The sequence below is a fragment of the Mauremys mutica genome, chromosome 2 (assembly GCF_020497125.1).
Source record: "Mauremys mutica isolate MM-2020 ecotype Southern chromosome 2, ASM2049712v1, whole genome shotgun sequence".
Taxonomy (NCBI): domain Eukaryota; kingdom Metazoa; phylum Chordata; order Testudines; family Geoemydidae; genus Mauremys; species Mauremys mutica.
In genome coordinates this window covers 210,115,214-210,134,480 of record NC_059073.1, presented here as the reverse complement: position 1 = coordinate 210,134,480, position 19,267 = coordinate 210,115,214, and the positions used below count along the sequence as shown (strand labels likewise).

Below are 19,267 nucleotides of genomic sequence, written 5' to 3'. Positions count from 1 at the left end.
AAAAAGTGAGCCACAAAATGCCAGAGCTTCTTTCAGACTTGAAAACAATTCCCTATGCTATTAAGGAGACAGGGATCTAGCCTAATTGAAAGCAGAAGCATATAAATTAGATGGAAGACCTGTTATCTAGTCCATATCCCAACAAAACCTTCCCCCCCCCGACTGTATTTTCTAGTGCTCTGCCAAGTCCAATTTTAAACAAACCACAAGTGGGGCTCCAACCACTTCCATCTGAAGGCTATTCGACAGTGCAGATGTCATCATTCAATAATTTTCTCCTCATTTTCATTTTAGCAATCTCTTTGCTTAATTTCATCTCATTACTAGCTATAGTTAAGGCTATGTTTATGTCATGGAGGTTGTGGAATCTGTGACTTCAGAGATCTCGGCAACAATCTCTGCTTCGGCCCCAGGGGCTGAAGGATTCTGGAGTTGGCAGCCAGCTGGGACCTGGCAAGGTTCCAGTGACAGGCGACAGCAATGACAGGCAATAGGGGGCCCCCTACAAGGTTCCAGCGGCAGGTGGCATACTCCTGAGGGGGCCCCTCCTCAGGGTTCCAGCGATGAGCTACAGCCTCGCACAGGGAGGGGGACGCCTCGGGAGAGCAGCTCAGGGTGTCCCATTTTCTCTTTGGGAAATATGGTCACCCTGCAGTTCCCAGCCGCTGTGGGTGGAGGGGGGGCCTCCCTGCAACTTCCAGCTGGGGAAAACATGGAGCCTCAGCAACAAAAGTCACAGACAGGTCTCAGCTTCTGTGAATTTTTGTTTATTACCCGTGACATGTCCATGACTAACTAAAAATAACCATGACAAAATCTTAGCCTTACCTATAGTCCTTGTACTTCCCTAAATATCTCGCCTCACCTGTCTGCATCCTGCAAGATGTGTTCATTTTGTACTTGCTATGTTTCCTTAGTCAATTGGTCAAGCTATACAAATTTCATTTTAATCTTCTGTCTGAGGTTAATCCTTCCTGTCATTCGACTATTTTTGTTGCTTTTCTCTGAATATGTTCTAAAAAAAATGACTATCAGACAGTGATTTGATTTAAGCTGCTGGAGACAAGAAACAAATGAGATGAGAGAGCCAACAGGCCCCACTCAGGCAGACACACCATAACTGTTTCCCCACAACACTGTGTCCATCTGGCAACACATAAGGCTCAGGGAGAAAAAGCCAACAGGTAAGGCTTGAATAGGTGGAATTAAAAGACAGCATAAAAAAAGATTTATAAAGGTTTTTCTTTAAGGACATAACATCAATTTACAATTTTTTAAATATCAAAATGCACACTGTACGAGTAATATATAGCAATAAAACCCTTACCTGACTATTGGAGTCTCCAGACAAGATACATAAGTGTGGTACCAACTTGCTGAGGATTAATGGTTGTGCACCATAACTAAAAATAAAATAAAATCAATCAAGAGAAAAACACTTTTTCCACACCAAAACAGAAGTTTTATTTTGTAGCTTAGCATCGCTAAAGTAAACATTTTCATGGATCCCCAGCTCTTGGCACACTGGTTACACACGAGTGAGTGAGTGTGTGTACACACGTGCACGCCAAAAGAACATTCTTTCAGCTAACTCCAGAAAGCCTGGACTAGTCAATTTAGTAAGAGCATTTTTTAAATGCATCAAGCATCTTAAAATATTAAATTCAGATGGAAAAGTCATTCAGAAATAAGCAGGATAGAGTACTAATTTTAATATTTTATGTCTCCATAAAAACAAGATGCTTACATATTTAAGGTTGCAACGAGACACAAACACACTCCTTCTCGGGATCGGTAGTTCTTGTGTTTAAAACCAACAGCAAGACGGTCCCAAATACACTATTAAAACAAAAACAATTGCTTTGAATTACTCCTAGCACAATGCAATTCTGTTCACCTTCTATAATGAAATCAAAACTTCAGAATATTCTTATCATATCAACAGTTTCTGTTGAAGTTTTGTTTTGTAAAATGGAGGAATGTTTTGAACAAAAATGAGGGGGGAGGTTTAAAACAGGCTTTACAACATGGAACACTAACCAACTCCGCCCACGTTTCCCCATCATTGGATTATTTACATTAAGCAACAGAAAATCTCACACCAGAAACATTTCTAAAACAGTTTATCTTTATACACTCCCAATATTTCATTCTCCTAATTCTATATATTTTGAAATATTTCTCCTTTTGTAATTCAACTGCAAAACCAAAGCAAAACTTTAAAATTTACTATTATGACTTAAGCAAAGGTTTTTCTTTATTCATTTTGTCCAATAGTTTACTTATTTCCCTATCAAAATCTCCTCCCATTCCCAGTTTTTAGTCTCTTCCAGTACTCATTCTTCTACTCCTGCATTAAATTTCTTCTGCACTTCTTCATTTTATATTTTAATTTTTTCCCCATTCATTTATCCTGGTTCTATTTGCTCTCCAATTCCATTGGTTTCTGCTTCTGCTTTTCAGTATGCTTCTGTGTTGATCTCTTGCCATTTCTTTTACTATGAATTTCTTACACTAAACAATCCCTCATTTGCTTTCCTGCATGTCATTTTTCAGTGTCTTTTGTCTGTTTTTATTCATTCCCTTCTCGTTTTATCTTTTTTAATTCTCTATTTCCCAGTACTTCTGGAACTCTGTATCACATAGTTAATGCTGCAACTTGGAGCTTACAAAACTCTGGAATTCCAGTGATATTTTTTAAAAGCAAGTACATGGACTCAAACTGCAAGCCCCTTCAGCTGCAATGCTGCCATCATTGAGCAGGCATCTGAGAATAATGTAACCTAGCAACAGCTGCACACTGCCTGAGGAATAGCATATTTTTCAGTGTATGCAGCATTCTATAATTTAGCCTCTTCAAGTACCGCAATTCTGATGTAGCATAGTTACACCAAACAGTACATCATAGCATACCTATGTAAACTATTAAAATTGTATTGTCTTACTGAAAAAGACTGAAAGCAACAATGCTAATCAAAAAGAGGTAGGGTAAGAAGTACTAAACACTAGATAACATCCTTGTTCATAATTATGTAGCACATTTTAGAATAGCTTTAAAAAGATTATAGTAATCAAAAATTTTAAATCAATTTTTGCTTGAAAAATCTTACATTTTACAATGTATAAATTGTAAAGAGAACAAACTAGAGAAGACAAGCAGTATTGCTTGCAAAAACAGTACAGATGAACAATAAAGCATAGGCTGGCAAGAAAGAAAACATGCATCTCCAATTAGCCCATCTTCTGAGGTAAAACAGAGAAAATAAGGAACTCATCTTGCCAGACAGAGAGACAAGAAATAGGCAGAGAAGTAACTGCAAGAGATTGTAGGGTAGTAAAACAAACATCTTCAAACAGAAATTTAGGATTACTTAAACTACCCCACCACCACCACCACCCATCCCTCCAAAAAGAGACAATCACATGGGTCTCTGAGAAATCTGCTCTAGCAATAAGTAGCATCTGCTTCGCATATTTGGCTTGCCACACCCATGCATTTACTTGCTGTATTTTTATAATTATGCTACTATATCTTTCTCATGTTTTGTTCTCTATTTTATTGCCTTTGGGTTTTTTGTATTTTATTTACTTTTCAGAAATAAGCATCCTCAACATCTCAGTGTAAGAAAAGGGAGTTTACCAGCAAGCAATTCAACTGTTCCCTAGGAACAGGCTATTACAGAAGCGATGAAATGCTCAGTAAGAAACCCATGCGACTACATCCTTTTTGGTTGAGGACAGGGGACGGAAGGAGTTCAGGAGAGATAACTATGTATTTTTAGGATTGCTTAAATCACATTACAATACTTTTTGTCACACAAACAATTTTTCAAAAGTTTTTTCTAGCTGTGGATGAGGTTTACAGATCCAAGCTCCCTGCACATTCATCCCCACATCTCTGAACAAACATACACAGGTTTTAGCGGTTTAAAGTACCTTGCTCTGGTTTACAAAACTAAGAGTCTCCCTATTAATTTCCATATCTAAACTTATAAAGAGGGCTTCCTTGCGAGGGAATTAGTAATAGTTGAGTAACAATAGCATTACTATTCATCACAGAATCATAGACTATCAGGGTTGGAAGGGACCTCAGGAGGTCATCTAGTCCAATCCCCTGCTCAAAGCAGGACCAATCCCCAGACAGATTTGTACCCCAGTTCCCTAAATGCCTCCCTCAAGGATTGAACTCACAACCCTGGGTTTAGCAGGCCAATGCTCAAACCACTGAGCTATCCCTCCCCGTTCCAAGACGCCTCAATAATACTGCTTAAGCAATAGATCCAATTAGGCAATCTTCCATTTTTCAGACTTACATTAATAGGAGTCTTACAGAACCACCTAGAAGACCCAACCATAAACAGAGTCCCGTTGTGCTAGGCACTGCACAAACATATAATAAGAGACAGTCTAAGGCTATGTATACACTACACTTTCGTCTGTAGCCCTTTTGTCGCTCAGGGGTGTGGAAAAAAACACACACATCCCGACCAACAAAAGTTTGACTGATGAAAACCACGTGTGTAGACAGTGCTCAGTCAGTGGGTGATGCTCTCCCACCAACAAAACTACCGCCCCTTGTTGGGGGTGGTTTTATTTTGTCGACAGAGAGAGAGAGAGCGCTCTCCTGCCGACAAAGAGCGGCTACACTGTGTACCTTACAATGACATGGCTGTAATGGCATAGCCGTGCCACTGTAAGGTGCGCATTGTAGACATAGCTTAAGTAAACAAGACAGACAAAAGATGGAAAGTATTTTTAACCCATTTTATACGTGGGGAACTGAAGCTCAGGGAGATTAACTGCTTTGCCCAAGGTCAGGCAGGAATTATGCGACAGATCCAGTAACCCAGATTTTCTGAGCTGTGATCCAGTGTCAACCACAAGACTATCCTTATGTGGATGTGGATGTATTATTCACCCTAGGTTTTTAATTAATTTGATTTTGGGAAAGTTGAGGGACAAGCTTATTTCCACTGTATTAATTAAAATTCAAGCCCATCTGGAAGTTTCAACCATGTTTAATTTAAATAATTCTGCCATCTTGATATGAAAAGATCCGCTTTTGATTTATATATAATACATATATAATGTATAATTTATATATAATACATATATAATGTAAAAACAGTATGCTTAGTGAAGTTATATCTTCAGCTAAAGCAAAACAGTCCAATATAATTTACACATTAAAACAATGATCCAACTAGAACTTGCGCACACACTTAACAACTGACTTCATTGGAATGACTTGTTTTTCAAGTTAAGATCACATGTCAATGTTTGTAAAATCAGAGCCTAACTCTGAATTTCCAGAAGTGGTCATACCATTGGTGGTGCTACCTGGTCCATTAATTTCAATATAAGAGTCTGGGCTTGCTCTCGAACTTGGTCTTTGGCATCTCCCATTCGATCAATCAATGCTAGAAGAACTACAGGACCAAAAAAAAAAAAAAAAGAATTAAAATATGTATTAATCAATTTAAGACCAACATTTATTAGAAACGTTTCTTAAAGCAGAATTAAGATTTCTCTACTTCAAAAATCAAGACATGATTGAACACAAGTCCAAAATATTTTAAAGAAAGATTTTTTTAAAATAATTATTTAAATGAGTTGCTAATCGGTTTTCTCTCACGCATGTTTAAGAACAATGTGTTGGACTTGAATTAAGAAGCAGAATGCTCTCAAAATGACTAAGCCACAGATATTTCCCTTCTTGCCAACCATATACATTACTTCAGTTTGATCTTCAAAAAGAATGTCAGACAAAGGCTTCTTAGCCTATATTACTTCTGTAAGGATAAGGCCTTTGTCTGCAGTCATATTGTAAAGCCTAGAGCCTAAGGCATTTGTCTGCAGCCAGATTAAAAGAGCAGCCAAGCAGCAGCCATTAGCTGAGAAGCAGGAAGTCTCATCCTCACATTCTATCTAAATTACATTAAAACAATGTAATATCAGGCTGTGAAGAAGGAGACCCCGTCCTAATAGCACCCACTATCACCAGATAAAGAAACAGATCTTAAGATGGTTTAAATAAAAATTAGTTTGATAGCATCCTGTCTGTCAAGAAATCACATCAATGGTTGTGAAATCCTCATTTCTTTATTGTTTTGTCATTAGGGTCCTCACTTCCCTATTGTTTATTTGTATGGTCTCTGCCTGGTTCTTTAATTGTTTCTGTCTGTTACATAATTAATTTTGCTAGGCATAAATTAATTAAGGTGGTGGGGTAGGATTGGTTAGAGAATTTTGTTACACTATGCTAGGATTGGTTAGTAAAATTTTAGTATAATGATTGGTTAAAATGTAGCTAAAAAGGACTCAAATTTCACTATATAAACTGAGGTCCAAAAGGAAGTTTTTTGGGAACCAACTCCAGGATACAGCCCCAAAGATCAGAGCTGCCAGACTTCATCATTCTGCCAACGATACTGTGCAGAAACTGGAGTCCCCCAGATGGACCTGATCCTGACTGGCCATCAAGAAAAGTTCATCTGTCTTATTGGGAGTGTTGAACACTGTATGTGTAGCGTGTGCCATCTGTTTTTGTGACTGTTAATAAATAGAGGTTATGTAAAAGGTCCTGCACACCTGCAGAAGCAGTATACACCTGGAGCCCTATGTATTGGGAAAGGGTGTGGGTACTTAAATTGACCAAGTTAGTTGCACCCTGGGCCCTACGAATTGGGTAAGGGCAGGTGATTTTCGCCTGGAGCCCTACGAATTGGGAAAAGGTGGGGTGCCCTAATGTGTGCAGGTAACACTTCAGAAATAGAACATTTTACCCCAGCTCAAAAAGCTATCCTGGAAATTGTTTTTAGATGAAGTTTTCTTCTAATTATGCATGCCCTTTTTTAGTAATTCCCTCAACTTTATATTTCCAGGCATAACAATTATTGAAATCTATACAGAATCACAAAACGTATTATTAAATTAAGGTTGTATCTTCCACAAGAATCCGGGTACAAGAAGGCACAATATTAAGCACAAGCACCCTTAATACTATTTAATAAAAATAATATGACTATCTTCAAGTGCTGAATTCAAAAAGCTGTAATGGAAATCAATATCAGACCTGTAAAAACTTTGATTAGCTGTGTTCCCAAATTGCAACTTAAATTTGATTAAAAGGCAGCATCACAATAGGGTTTTAAGGTTATGCAGCAACCTCCTGGGTGAACTGCTAGACCAAAACTATGCAAGTTTTTTTTTTTTTTTTTTTTTAAACAGGGAGAGGCTCCAGACGTGGCTTTATTGCTCTACCATGATGAAAATGCCAAATTCATAACCTAACTGTGTTCCGTAGCAGACTCCTTCTTTCCTATCCAATGGTCTCAGACAACCTCTTCAAAGTCAAAGGAGCTAACATATAGCTGCTGGCAGAGCCTTCTTTCTCTCAAGAGTCTATTGATCACAGTTATGGTAGTATGATTGAGACACTTGCTGTCTCTCAATTAAGCAGTTACCAAGTCATCTAGTGCTTTTTAGTTCATATCCAACTCCTGGAACTCCACCTGGAAGTCAGCAGGTACCCATAGTAGATTTTAGATCACAGTGAGTTACACTGCTACTTCTGTGCCAACTTCAGTTTCTGAGCTAAAGAAAATATAAGGCCAAAAGAGACCATTATGATCTAGCCTTACCTTCTGCATAATTCAGGCCACAGAACTGCACTCAGTATTTCTGCACCAAGCTCATAATCTTGTTTGATATAGAGCAGGGGTCGGCAACCTATACCACGCGTGCCAAAGACGGCACGCGAGCCAATTTTTAATGGCACACTGGAGCCTGCTGGGACTCCAGCATGCCATTAAAAATCCTGCCCAGCCCAGCCCGCTCTCCTCTGCCCTCTGCCGCCCCCCCCTGCAGGGGCAAGGAGCAGAAGCATAGCCACGCGCACGGGTAGGGCAAACGGCCCCACTCTCCCGGCACGGTAAGCCGCGGGGTCAGTGCTCCCGGGCTGGCGCGCCAGGCCGAGCACAGCAAGCTGCCGGCCCCTCCCCCGCCTTCTCCCCTCCCATGGAGCCCTGCTGCCGCGTGCAGCGCTCTGGGGGTTGGAGGCTGCGCGCTCCCGCGGGGCAGCGTTGGGCAGACATGCTCCCCGCTCAACTGGAGGAGTGGGGCTGTGTGCTCCCACGAAGCAGCGTATCTAGCTCTGTGTGGAGCCTCATGTTAAGGGCCCAGGGCTGGGGGGGTTGGATAGGGGTGGGGGCAGTAAGGGGACAGGGAGCAGGGTGGGTGGCTAGGGGTGGGGGTCTCTGGAGAGGGCAGTCAGGGAGCTGGGGGGGTTGGATGGGGCATGGGAGTCCCAGGGTTTGTGAGGGGGGGCAGGGGCTGTTAGGGTGGGGGTGGGGGTCAGGGGACAAGAAGCTGGGGAGGTTGTATGAGATGGGAGTTCTGGGGGTCCTGTCAGGAGGTAGGGGTGTAGAGAGGGGTTGGGGCAGGCAGGGAGTGGGGGGGGTTGGATAGGTCAGGAGTTCTGGGGGTCCTGTCAGGGGGCGGGGAGTGGTTGGATGGGGCATGGGAATCCCGGGGGCCTGGCTGGGGACGGGGGTGTGGATAAGGATCGGGGCAGTCAGGGGACAGGTAGGGGGTAGGGTCCAGTCTGGGGACAGGTAGGGGGTAGGGTCCAGTCTGGGGACAGGTAGGGGGTAGGGTCCAGTCTGGGGACAAGGAACAGGGAGGCTTAGATAGGGGGTGGGGTCCTGGGGGGCAGGAGTCCCAGGAGGGGGTAGTCAGGGCACAAGGAGCAGCGGGGTTGAGAGTTCTTAGGGGGGCAGTCACCCAGCCCTCTGCCCTGAGCCCTGACACACACACCCCCCACACACACACCCCACGCCCTGTGCCCTGAGCCTGCACAACCCCCAGGCCCCTGCCCTGAGCCCTGTACCTCCCTCATACACACCCAGCCCTCTGCTTCACTCCTTCATTCCCCCCCCCCAACCCTAGCCCTGACTCTGGCACCCCCACCCATACCCATTCCCCCCTCTGCCCTGACACCTACACGCCCCCACATACCCAGCCTCCAGCCCTGACTCCAGCCCTCTGGGTCCTGGCTGCCGGCCCCGCACAGCCCGCTGCTAGTCTGGGGTTCTGGCTGATGGACCCTTGCCAGCCGGGGTCCCGGCCGCAGGCCTCGCTCAGCCTGCTACCGGCCTAGGTGAACAGAACCCCAGACCACCAGCGGGCTGAGCGGGCCAGCAGCATAAGATCAACATTTTAATTTCATTTTAAATGAAGCTTCTTAAACATTTTGAAAACCTTGTTTATTTTACAATACAACACTAGTTTAGTTATATTATATATAGACTTATAGAGAGAGACCTTCTAAAAAACATTAAAATGTATTACCGGCACGTGAAACCTTAAATTAGAGTGAATAAATGAAGACTCGGCACACCGCTTCTGAAAGGTTGCCAACCCCTGATCTAGAGTATCTTTTAGCAAGACATCCAGCTTAATTTAAAGACTGAAATGATGCAGAATTCACTGCATCCTTAAGTAACTCGTTCCAATGGCTAAACAGCTTTTTATCCAAATTTCCTTAGTTTTTGATACAAAACATTTTATATTGCTATTTAAATAATAAAGCACCTACATATCTGTTGTCTTCCATTTATCATTGTTATCTTTATCTTTGTGAAGCTCCACATTTCGCCAATCAGTGCCATGCCAACCCATATATTGAAAATAAACTGTATTCAAACACCTGTTTTTTTAATAAAACTGTAGTTTTACTGCAATTTCGAAATGATATTTTTAAAGTGTGACAGAAAACTGATTAGTGACTCAAATCTATGATTTCCCACTTTTTAAAAAAAGGTAAATATTCAGAAAGTAATACCTCTCAAATTGAAAGCAACATCTAAACAATATACATTACAAGGAGCTGGAATTTTGTATCTTATATTCAGGTAACCCTTTCTGAGGAAAGCAAACAATGTAACATACACTATACAAACCCAGAGGAGCACAGCAGGAACTTAACAAAACTCAGTCTCTACTTTCATTCCCGTTCCTCCTGAGACCAGGGAGCACCAAATGTTCACTGCATAGAAAAAAAGGCTTTTCTAGTGCTCCTGTTTTCCCAAGTTTCCTAAAAATGTAACATGCAAACACACAATAGTGATCACTTCACATATACATTAATTAAGGTGAAACACTGAGTTATAGACCCTGTAAAACATAAGTCTGACACAATCTTAACTATAGTCTCCCTACTGCAAGACCAGAACACTCAAACCTTAAAAGTTTCTCTTTTGGCTCTTCTCTCTAATCTAGTTAACTCTAGCCTTTTTAAACGTCCATTGTATGTAAAACCATTTTTTGTTGCCCTTCTCTGGATATTTTCATTCTATGCTCTATCTTGATATGCAATGACAAAGGCTTAAAATAAAAATAAACAAACAAACAAACTACTCACTGAAAGCAACTCGTAATCTTTCCCAACTGAGTGCTATCAACATCTATAAACTCTATGTTGCAAATCTCCCTCTTGAAAGACGATGGTGTAGGTGCCAAAGCAGTTCAGTGACCATGTGTCACACTGCAGAATTGCAAGTGGCTAAAAAGTCAAATAATTTAGCAACAGTCCTTGCCACAAACAGGGCAGGTGCAGGGCCAGAGGATGAAGCCAGCACACTACTAGTGCTTGAGGCCTGCTTCACTTTCTTCTTCACTCTTTGTTTTCCTCTCTCTCAACCAACTCTCTTCAGCCTCTGACTCCCTGGCATAGCACAGCCTCCCAGTGTGGCCTGTTGCTAGCTGCATCTTCCCAGCTTGAGATGTCACTATTCAACGTTTTCAAGTCCCTCTGGCAAACGTCCTTGAACCTGAACCTAGGTCAGCCCAGTGGCATTAGAGCACCTGCAAGTTCTCCATACAGGAGATCCTTTGGAATGTGTCCATAGTCCACCCAGTGCAGATGACTACGCTAATGGAGTAAAGAGTAATCTAAAGAGCTAATGACTTGACAGGTTTTTTTTCCCAACTATTTTGATTTCAGGAACTTGGGTTTCCCACTTCACAGTTAAAACATGGTAAAGACAGTAGATGTAGGCAGTGTTTAGCCTTCTCTCATGACTGCTCTAGGAAACCCAAGTCTTGCAATCATACAGCAGTGTGCTCAAAACGCACATCTGGTAAATCCCTATCTTCTGGTGTTCGGCGTTAGTTTTTTTTGGTTATCCCACAATTCTCGGTCAGTTGGCCAAATGGTGATAGTTGCTTTTCCAATGCAAGAATTAAACTCTCCATCTAAAGATAAGTTAACCAAAACACTTAAACCTAAATAGAAGAACTTGTACACAACTTCTAGCATGATGTTAGCAACTGAAACTTCTGATGCAGTCAACACATCTTGTACCAGAATCACTCTCTTCTTAAAACTAATGGCTAAAGGCTACGAGTCTGTCCCGGAGGTCACAGATTCTGTGATTTTACGTGACCTCTGTGACTTAAGCCTGAGCCCCGGTGGGGGTAGTGGGGCTGAATAACATAAGAAAGGCCGTATCGGGTCAGACCAAAAGGTCCATCTAGCCCAGTATCTGTCTACCGACGGTGGCCAATACCAGGTGCCCCAGAGGGAGCGAACCTAACAGGCAATGATCAAGTGATCACTCTCCTGCCATCCATCTCCATCCTCTGACAAACAGAGGCTAGGGGCACCATTCCTTACCCATCCTGGCTAATAGCCATTTATGGACTTAACCACCATGAATTTATCCAGTTCCCTTTTAAACACTGTTATAGTCCTAGCCTTCACAACCTCCTCAGGTAAGGAGTTCCACAAGTTGACTGTGCGCTGAGTGAAGAACTTCTTCCTTTTATTTGTTTTAAACCTGCTGGTTTCTGTGATTTGTTATTTATTGCTCATGTTCTGTCCATGATTTTTACTAAAAATACCCATGACAAAAATCTTAGCCTTACCAATAGCTATTCCAAATACAGCACAAGCTAGCACAAAACTATTGCAAAGTTTCTGAAGCTCCAGTTTGCTATGTTCGATGAGCACTCCATCATCCACAAAATGTTCTCTTATAGCAGGTGTTTTACTTTGAGTTTTGCTCTTAGACATGCAATGTAGAGTTTTCCATCTCATTTTGTACACCTCACTACTAAATTAGAAAGCACAGCAAAGCAGCAGAGAGAAAACTATACGGATCAGCACTGGTTCCAAAACACATCCCATTTGACACCACTTTGGATTTTAAAGCAGTCAGATTGATCACCATCATACTAGACTGCAGCCTTCATGCCAGAATGAGGAGGATTGGGGCGCAACCAATTCTCTATAGCAACTGAAAAAGGCCACTGCTCCAGACCAGGTCAAAAGCCTTTAAGATACATGAAGGCCACGTAAAGAGGTTTTCTTTGTTCTTGATGCTTTTCTTGCAGTTGCCTTAGTGTGAAGGCCACATCTAGAGTAGATCTACTGACATGTAGGCCACACTGACTCTCTGGAGTTATGCATTTGGCAAGAACTTGCCTTCTTTTGCAAATGACCCATGAGAATGCCTTGCCAGTAACACTAAGGAGAGAACTTCCTCTGTAGTTGTTGCAATTACTTCAACTACCTTTGTTTTTAGACAACATTATGATGTTGGCATTCTTCGTGTTCCATGGTACCACTCCTCCTCTCCAGCAGGCAAGCAAGACATTGTGCACATAGTGCTGCTTCAGAAACAGTGGTTTCCTGTAAATAAAGTTTGTGATACTGTTCTATCCAGAGTTCTATCTCCTTGCTCCTGTCAATGATGAGGTCTGCATTAAGAGATTCCAATGAGGCAATCTTCTTGATTCCATCATATATACTACTTATACCTCCATTCTCAAAGAACATTTTTATCTTCTCACACAGACCATGCCAGTCTGAGTGAGAACATTGCCTTTGCTGTTTGTTGCAATGTGCTCTTGGCCATTCTGAGGTTAGCGTGTCTCAGGAGAGGGGCTCATGTTGTGGTGGAGATATTAACGCAAAGCTTGCAGCATAACTGGAAGCATTTCTCCAGAGTATGCGCAAACCAGACTTTATCTGCAGTACAGTCCTTTCCAAAAGCTAAGGTTGCAGATACATATATTTTTTTAAAATTCAGTGTTCCATGCTGCATCAGGATTCAGGGAAATACAATCAATTACATAGTTTCCTTGAAAAGTAAAGTAAATGGGAGACATGACCTTCGGTCTTCTGTGTATTAATGTTAACGCAAGGGCAACAGCTTTGTCTGGTACAATGGAGTTTCCTTAATGAAAGTTTTATTTACAGAATACAAGCTGCAAGCATGGAGAACATCCAGGTATTTTTGGTGGGTGGCAATTAAATCCAATTGGTGCTAGTGTCCAGATGTGGAATATCTCAGCAAGACCTTCCAGTAGTGACCACCTTGGAAATAGGTGTTGGTAATAAACAGTCCTCAAAGGCTAAAGAGCTCCAGTAGTCTTTGCGCACTGTTGTTCAGTTTTGCCCCCTCTATGGTGGCCAAGACATAGCAGCCACATCTCGTGATCTGAGCCTTCTCTAGCGCTGAAGTCTCCCAGTAGATAGTGTCATTCACCTGTGGTAGCTTGCTGATGATACTGTTGAGTTGCTGATGAAACAAATCCTTTAATTCAGAGGTGGATGAAAGTGTTGGAGCACATGTGCTAATGATGTTGTCTCTCTTTAAAAAGGACTCCCTAGCCTTTTTGTACACGTCAAGAAAACTTTTCAAACAAACACAAACTGAAGTTAAATCTCTGCAGTCATGTCTTCCTATTTCTACAGAGACAGTGCCAAAGCTATTGCTGCTGCTACTAGCCATGGTGGGTGAGGCAATATCTTTTATTAGACCAACAGCTTACACAGTTCTTCTTCAGGTTTTCCTTCAGCCCAGACCTGAAGGAGAGCTCTGTGCAAGCTCAAGTTTATCTCTCTGACCAACCGAAGCCGGTCGAATAAAAGGTACCCGCCTTGTCTCTCTAACATCCTGGGACCAAGAGGGTTACAACAATGCTGCATACAACAGTGGTAGATGACTGTTACTACTAGAAAGAGGGGAGATTGCCAGCTGCCTCTTCAGTTTGAGCAGCTGCTGCACTTTTGAGTACGATGCCTAGGAAGAGGAGAGGCTCACAGAGGGCTCTGCATTGCAAAGATCCCACTACCCCACTGCTGGGGTGGCTGATGGCAGAGGCCAATACACCTAACCTTTTGCTTGGGAGACTGATCATGGCAAGGCCACCCCAGTACAAGAGACCTCCAACGTAGCAGGGAGCTTCTCACAGATCTTCAGCCTGCCAGGACATTACTGCTCCTAGCCTACTGCTCTTCTTTTGAAAGATAGGGCCTGGGACAGGAGGACTGAAATCTCAGCTTCATGACACCTCAGTAGAGGGTAGTATGTGCATAAGGCCTCCTTCCACTGCAGCAGCAGACTCTGTGGGGTAAGCAAAAATTCATTTTTGGGGAGGGCACTGCCTAGCATTATTTGGGGGGGAAGGGAAGATTAATGTATTTAGTAATGGATGTGGGGCCTTTGGGAAGACACAGGGTTAGCCAGCATAAGAGGAAGGTCTTCAACAATAAAGTTGATGAGGATGTATCTTACCAGCACGAGACCAGGAAAAAGGGGGGCACAGCACAGGGCACAAGTAAATGTCAGCTTTTTGACTAGACATAGGGCTTTTCTACACTGCCCACCGATACAGCAGGCAGTGATTGAACCAGCGGGGGTCGATTTAGTGCATCTAGACACTATAAATCGACTGAGCGCTCTCCTGTCAACTCCGGTACTCCACCAGAACAAGAAGCGCAAGCGGAGTCGATGGGAAAGTGTCAGCTGTCAACTTACTGTAGTAAGTAGGTCTAAGTACGTCGACTTCAGCTGAAGTTGTGTATCTTAGATCAGGGGTTGGCAACCTTTCAGAAGTGGTGTGCCAAGTCTTCATTTATTCACTAAGGTTTCACGTGCCAATAATACATTTTAACGTTTTTAGAAGGTCTCTTTCTATAAGTCTATATTATATAACTAAACTATCGTATGTAAAGTAAACAAGGTTTTCAAAATGTTTAAGAAGCGTCATTTAAAATTAAATTAAAATACTGATCTTACGCCACCAGCCTGCTCAGCTCGCTGCCAGCCTGGGGTTCTGTTCACCAAGGCCGGCAGCGGGGTGAGCAGGGCCTGCCACCGGGACCCCAGACGGGAGGGGGTTCAGGGGTCAGGGCAGAGGGGGTTCAGGGCAGAAGGCTGGGGTGGGGGCGATTCAGGGATCAGGGCAGAGGGCTGGGGTGTGGGGGGGGTGTAGGGCAGAAGGCTGGGTGTGGGGGAGATCAAGGGTCAGGGCAGAGGGCTGGGGGTGGGTTCAGGGCAGAGGGATGGGGCTGTGGGGGTGCAGGGCAGAGGGCTGGGTGTGTGTTGGGGTGGAGGGGTGCAGGGCAGAAGGCTGTGGGGGGGTTCAAGCATCAGGGCAGAGGGCTGGAGGTATGGGGGCTGCAGGGCAGAAGGCTGGAGGGTGTAGGGGGTGCAGGGCAGAAGGATGGGTGTGTTGGGAGGGTTCAAGGATCAGGGCAGAGGGCTGGGGGCTGCAGGGCAGAAGGCTGAGTGTGTGTGGGGGGGTGCAGGGCAGAGGGCTGGGGTGCTCGGTCCGTAGGGGTGCTCCCAGGCCCCTGCCCTGAGCGGCTCATGGCAGGGGGCTGGAAGGGATATGCTCTGTTCCACCCCCTTCCCCAAGGCCCCATCCATACCTCTCTCTGTCTCCTATACGGAGCTGTGTGCACGCTGCCGTGCTTCCCCCTCCCCCTCGCTAGGGCCATCAGCTGATTGGCACAGGGACGGAGAGGGGGCGGGAAGGAAAGCACCACACGGGGGGAAGAAGCGGAGGAGGGGGAAGCTTGGCTGCCGCAGAACCAAGCTTCTGCCTCCTGCCCCTGCAGGGGAGAGCGGTGGGGCTGGGGGCCAGGACCGCGGCAGGCAGCTATGTGCCGCTCAAAATTGGCTTGCATGCCGTAGGTTGCCGACCCCTGTCTTAGATCAACCCTGTGCAGTAGTGTAGACAAGCCCTTAAACTATTGCAGAAATATATATTTCAAGCAATGGTGGTGGCTGGAATCAAATAAAAAAAATCTAGAGAGATTCAGTAACTTTACTCATAGACTTTAAGGTCAGAAGGGACCATTATGATCATCTAGTCTGACCTCCTGCACAATGCAGGCGACAGAATCTCACCCACCCACTTCAATAACAAACCCCTAACCTATGTCTGAGTTATTGAAGTCCTCAAATTGTGGTTTGAAGACCTCAAGCTGCAGAGAATCCTCCAGCAAGTGACCCGTGCCCCATGCTGCAGAGGAAGGCGAAAAACCTCCAGTGCCTCTGCCAATCTGCCCTGGAGGAAAATTCCTTCCCAACCCCAAATATGGCGATCAGTTAAACCCTGAGCATGTGGGCAAGACTCACCAGCCAGCACCCAGGAAAGAATTCTCTGTAGTAACTCAGATCCCATCCCATTTAACATCCCATCACAGACCACTGGGCATACTTACCTGCTGATAATCAAAGATTAATTGCCAAATTAATTGCCAAAATTAGGCTATCCCATCATACCATCCCCTCCATAAACTTATCAAGCTTAGTCTTAAAGCCAGATGTGTCTTTTGCCCCCACCACTCCCCTTGGAAGGCTGTTCCAGAACTTCACTCCTCTAATGGTTAGAAACCTTCATCTAATTTCAAGTCTAAACTTCCTAGTTTCCAGTTTATATCCATTTGTTCTTGTGTCCACATTGGTATTAAGCTTAAATAATTCTTCTCCCTCCCTAATATTTATCCCTCTAATATATTTATAAAGAGCAGCCTTCTTTTGGTTAGGCTAAACAAGCCAAGCTCTTTGAGTCTCTTTTCATAAGACAGGTTTTCCATTCCTCGGATCATCCTAGTAGCCCGTCTCTGAACCTGTACCAGTTTGAATTCATCCTTCTTAAACATGGGAAACCAGAACTGCACACAGTATTCCAGATGAGGTCTCACCAGTGCCTTGTATAACGGTACTAACTCCTCCTTATCTTTGCTGGAAATACCTCGCCTGATGCATCCTAAAACTGCATTCACTTTTTTAACAGCCATATCACATTGGCAGTTCATAGTCATCCTGTGATCAACCAATACTCCGAGGTCCTTCTCCTCCTCCGTTACTTCCAGCTGATGTGTCCCCAGTTTATAACTAAAATTCTTGTTATTAATCCCTAAATGCATGACCTTGCACTTTTCACTATTAAATTTCATCCTATTACTATTACTCCAGTTTACAAGGTCATCCAGATCCTCCTGTAGGATATCCCGGTCCTGCTCTGTGTTAGCAATACCTCCTAGCTTTGTGTGATCCGCAAACTTTATTAGCACATTCCCGCTTTTTGTGCCAAGGTCAGTAATAAAAAGGTTAAATAAGATTGGTCTCAAAACTGATCCCTGAGGAACTCCACTAGTAACCTCCTTCCAGCCTGACAGTTCACCTTTCAGTACAACCCCTTGTAATCTCCCCTTTAACCAGTTCCTTATCCACCTTTCAATTTTCATATTGATCCCCATCTTTTCCAATTTAACTAATAATTCCCCATGTTGAACCATATCAAATGCCTTACTGAAATCGAGGTAAATTAGATCCACTGCGTTTCCTTTGTCTAAAAAATCTGTTACCTTCTCAAAGAAGGAGATCAGGTTGGTTTGGCCTTTTGTAAAACCATGTTGTATTTTGTCCCAATTACCACTGACCTCAATGTCCTTAACTACTTTCTCCTTCAAAATTTTTTCCAAGACCTTACATACTTTATTTGATGTCAAGCCCCGTCCAATGCCCTAGTGCAACCAGGCACAGCGTCCAGTGAGCCTGGTGCCTGGCCCAGTGAGTGGGGTTGTGGGCAGCACAGTCATGCCGGAGGAGCTGCCGGCTTGGGGCACTGGCTCCTGGCAGTGGTAGCCTGATAGGCTGCTGCTTTTGCCACTGTGATTCCCAGTAGAGCCCTGCAGTGCCACACATATAAATTTGCATCTATCTGTGCAGGGCTCTACCTATCCTCCATGAACTTACCTAATTTTTTTTTTTATTTTATTACAGTTTTGGCCTTCATAACATCTCTGGCAACAAGTTCCACAGGTTGACTGTACGTTGTGTGAAATACTTACTTGTGTGTGTTTTAAACCTGCTGCCCATTAATTTCATTGAGTGAGCCCTAGTGTTATGTGAAGGAGTAAATATCATTTCCTTATTCACTTTCTCTGCACCAGTCAAGAATGTATAGCCCTCTATCATATCATTGTTCTTCAATGCTGCACTGTTCACAGCCAAAGATCAAATAAGAGTCCCAATATCTGTGAAGTGCTGAGATTCTTCAGTACAATGATTGTGGTTAGAGGAAGGGGTAGGAATTAATTTGAGGGATGAGGTTAACTGTCTTGGCTCCTTTTGGAAAAAAAAAAGGAGGTAACTGGTGAATGAGGACTTGTACAGAGTTTCAAAGCACTATTTTTGTGGCATTTCTCCATACATTTATTCTTTTATTTTTCATCCTCTTATGTACCACTCCTTTAAAAATACTTCAATCATTTTTGCAAGCCATGGAATGTGGTAGAAAAAATAGAAATGCATGTTTACGTAATGTCTGGATTTTGTTTTAATCACATCTTCATGAAGTAGGTGTTAAATTACACCAGAGACCTACACTGTTTCAAAGACAGACACTTCTTAAAAAAATGCTGCTTAATTTGCTTAATTTCTCCAGAACGTACCTCTCTGTTCTTACGAATTACCAGGTATCCTTAGACTTCTACAATAATCTCTTTGGTTGTGAAAACAGTTCAATTACCTTCAATTAAGGTATTTAAAAAAAATAATTTCAGCATTTCAGTTCTCTCAGAACTCCCAGAAATATCAACATTGATGATAGCTGCAAAGAATGTGTAATATGGTTAATCTGAAAAGAAAGGGTCATCACCTTGTAAAACGCACTCGCTACAATGCAACACTGTTGCCTAGGAAATTGAATTAGTTACCTTTTACCCTATGGTATACCTCCATACAAAGATTACTAATGGGCAATTCAGGTCATATTAAAATGCCTGTGTTGTAACTACTGTACTTACTACATATAAATTGGCTAAACCTAATTTATGGGATATAGGTAGCTCATAAAGCTATATAGGTAACCATGCTTTTGTTTTGCTTTCACTCCTCAACAAAACCCTTGTTTATTCTTAAGCGAGCAAATGCCTTAAGTGACAGTTATTCCTCTTGCC

The 19,267-nt window shown here is 43.2% G+C and overlaps 1 protein-coding gene across 13 annotated transcripts in view; it reads right to left on the bottom strand.

The window, feature by feature from the left end:
- CLASP2 (cytoplasmic linker associated protein 2) overlaps positions 1-19,267 on the bottom strand; it is a 282,235-nt gene that overhangs the window by 244,746 nt on the left and 18,222 nt on the right. For all 13 annotated transcript variants that reach the window (XM_045007895.1, XM_045007896.1, XM_045007897.1 and 10 more), the window contains exons 3-5: positions 5,326-5,429; positions 1,748-1,839; positions 1,328-1,403 (exon numbers count right to left, since the gene is read on the bottom strand). In XM_045007895.1, the coding sequence (XP_044863830.1) occupies positions 1,328-1,403; positions 1,748-1,839; positions 5,326-5,429 (272 nt within the window). The remainder of the gene's footprint in view (positions 1-1,327; positions 1,404-1,747; positions 1,840-5,325; positions 5,430-19,267) is intronic.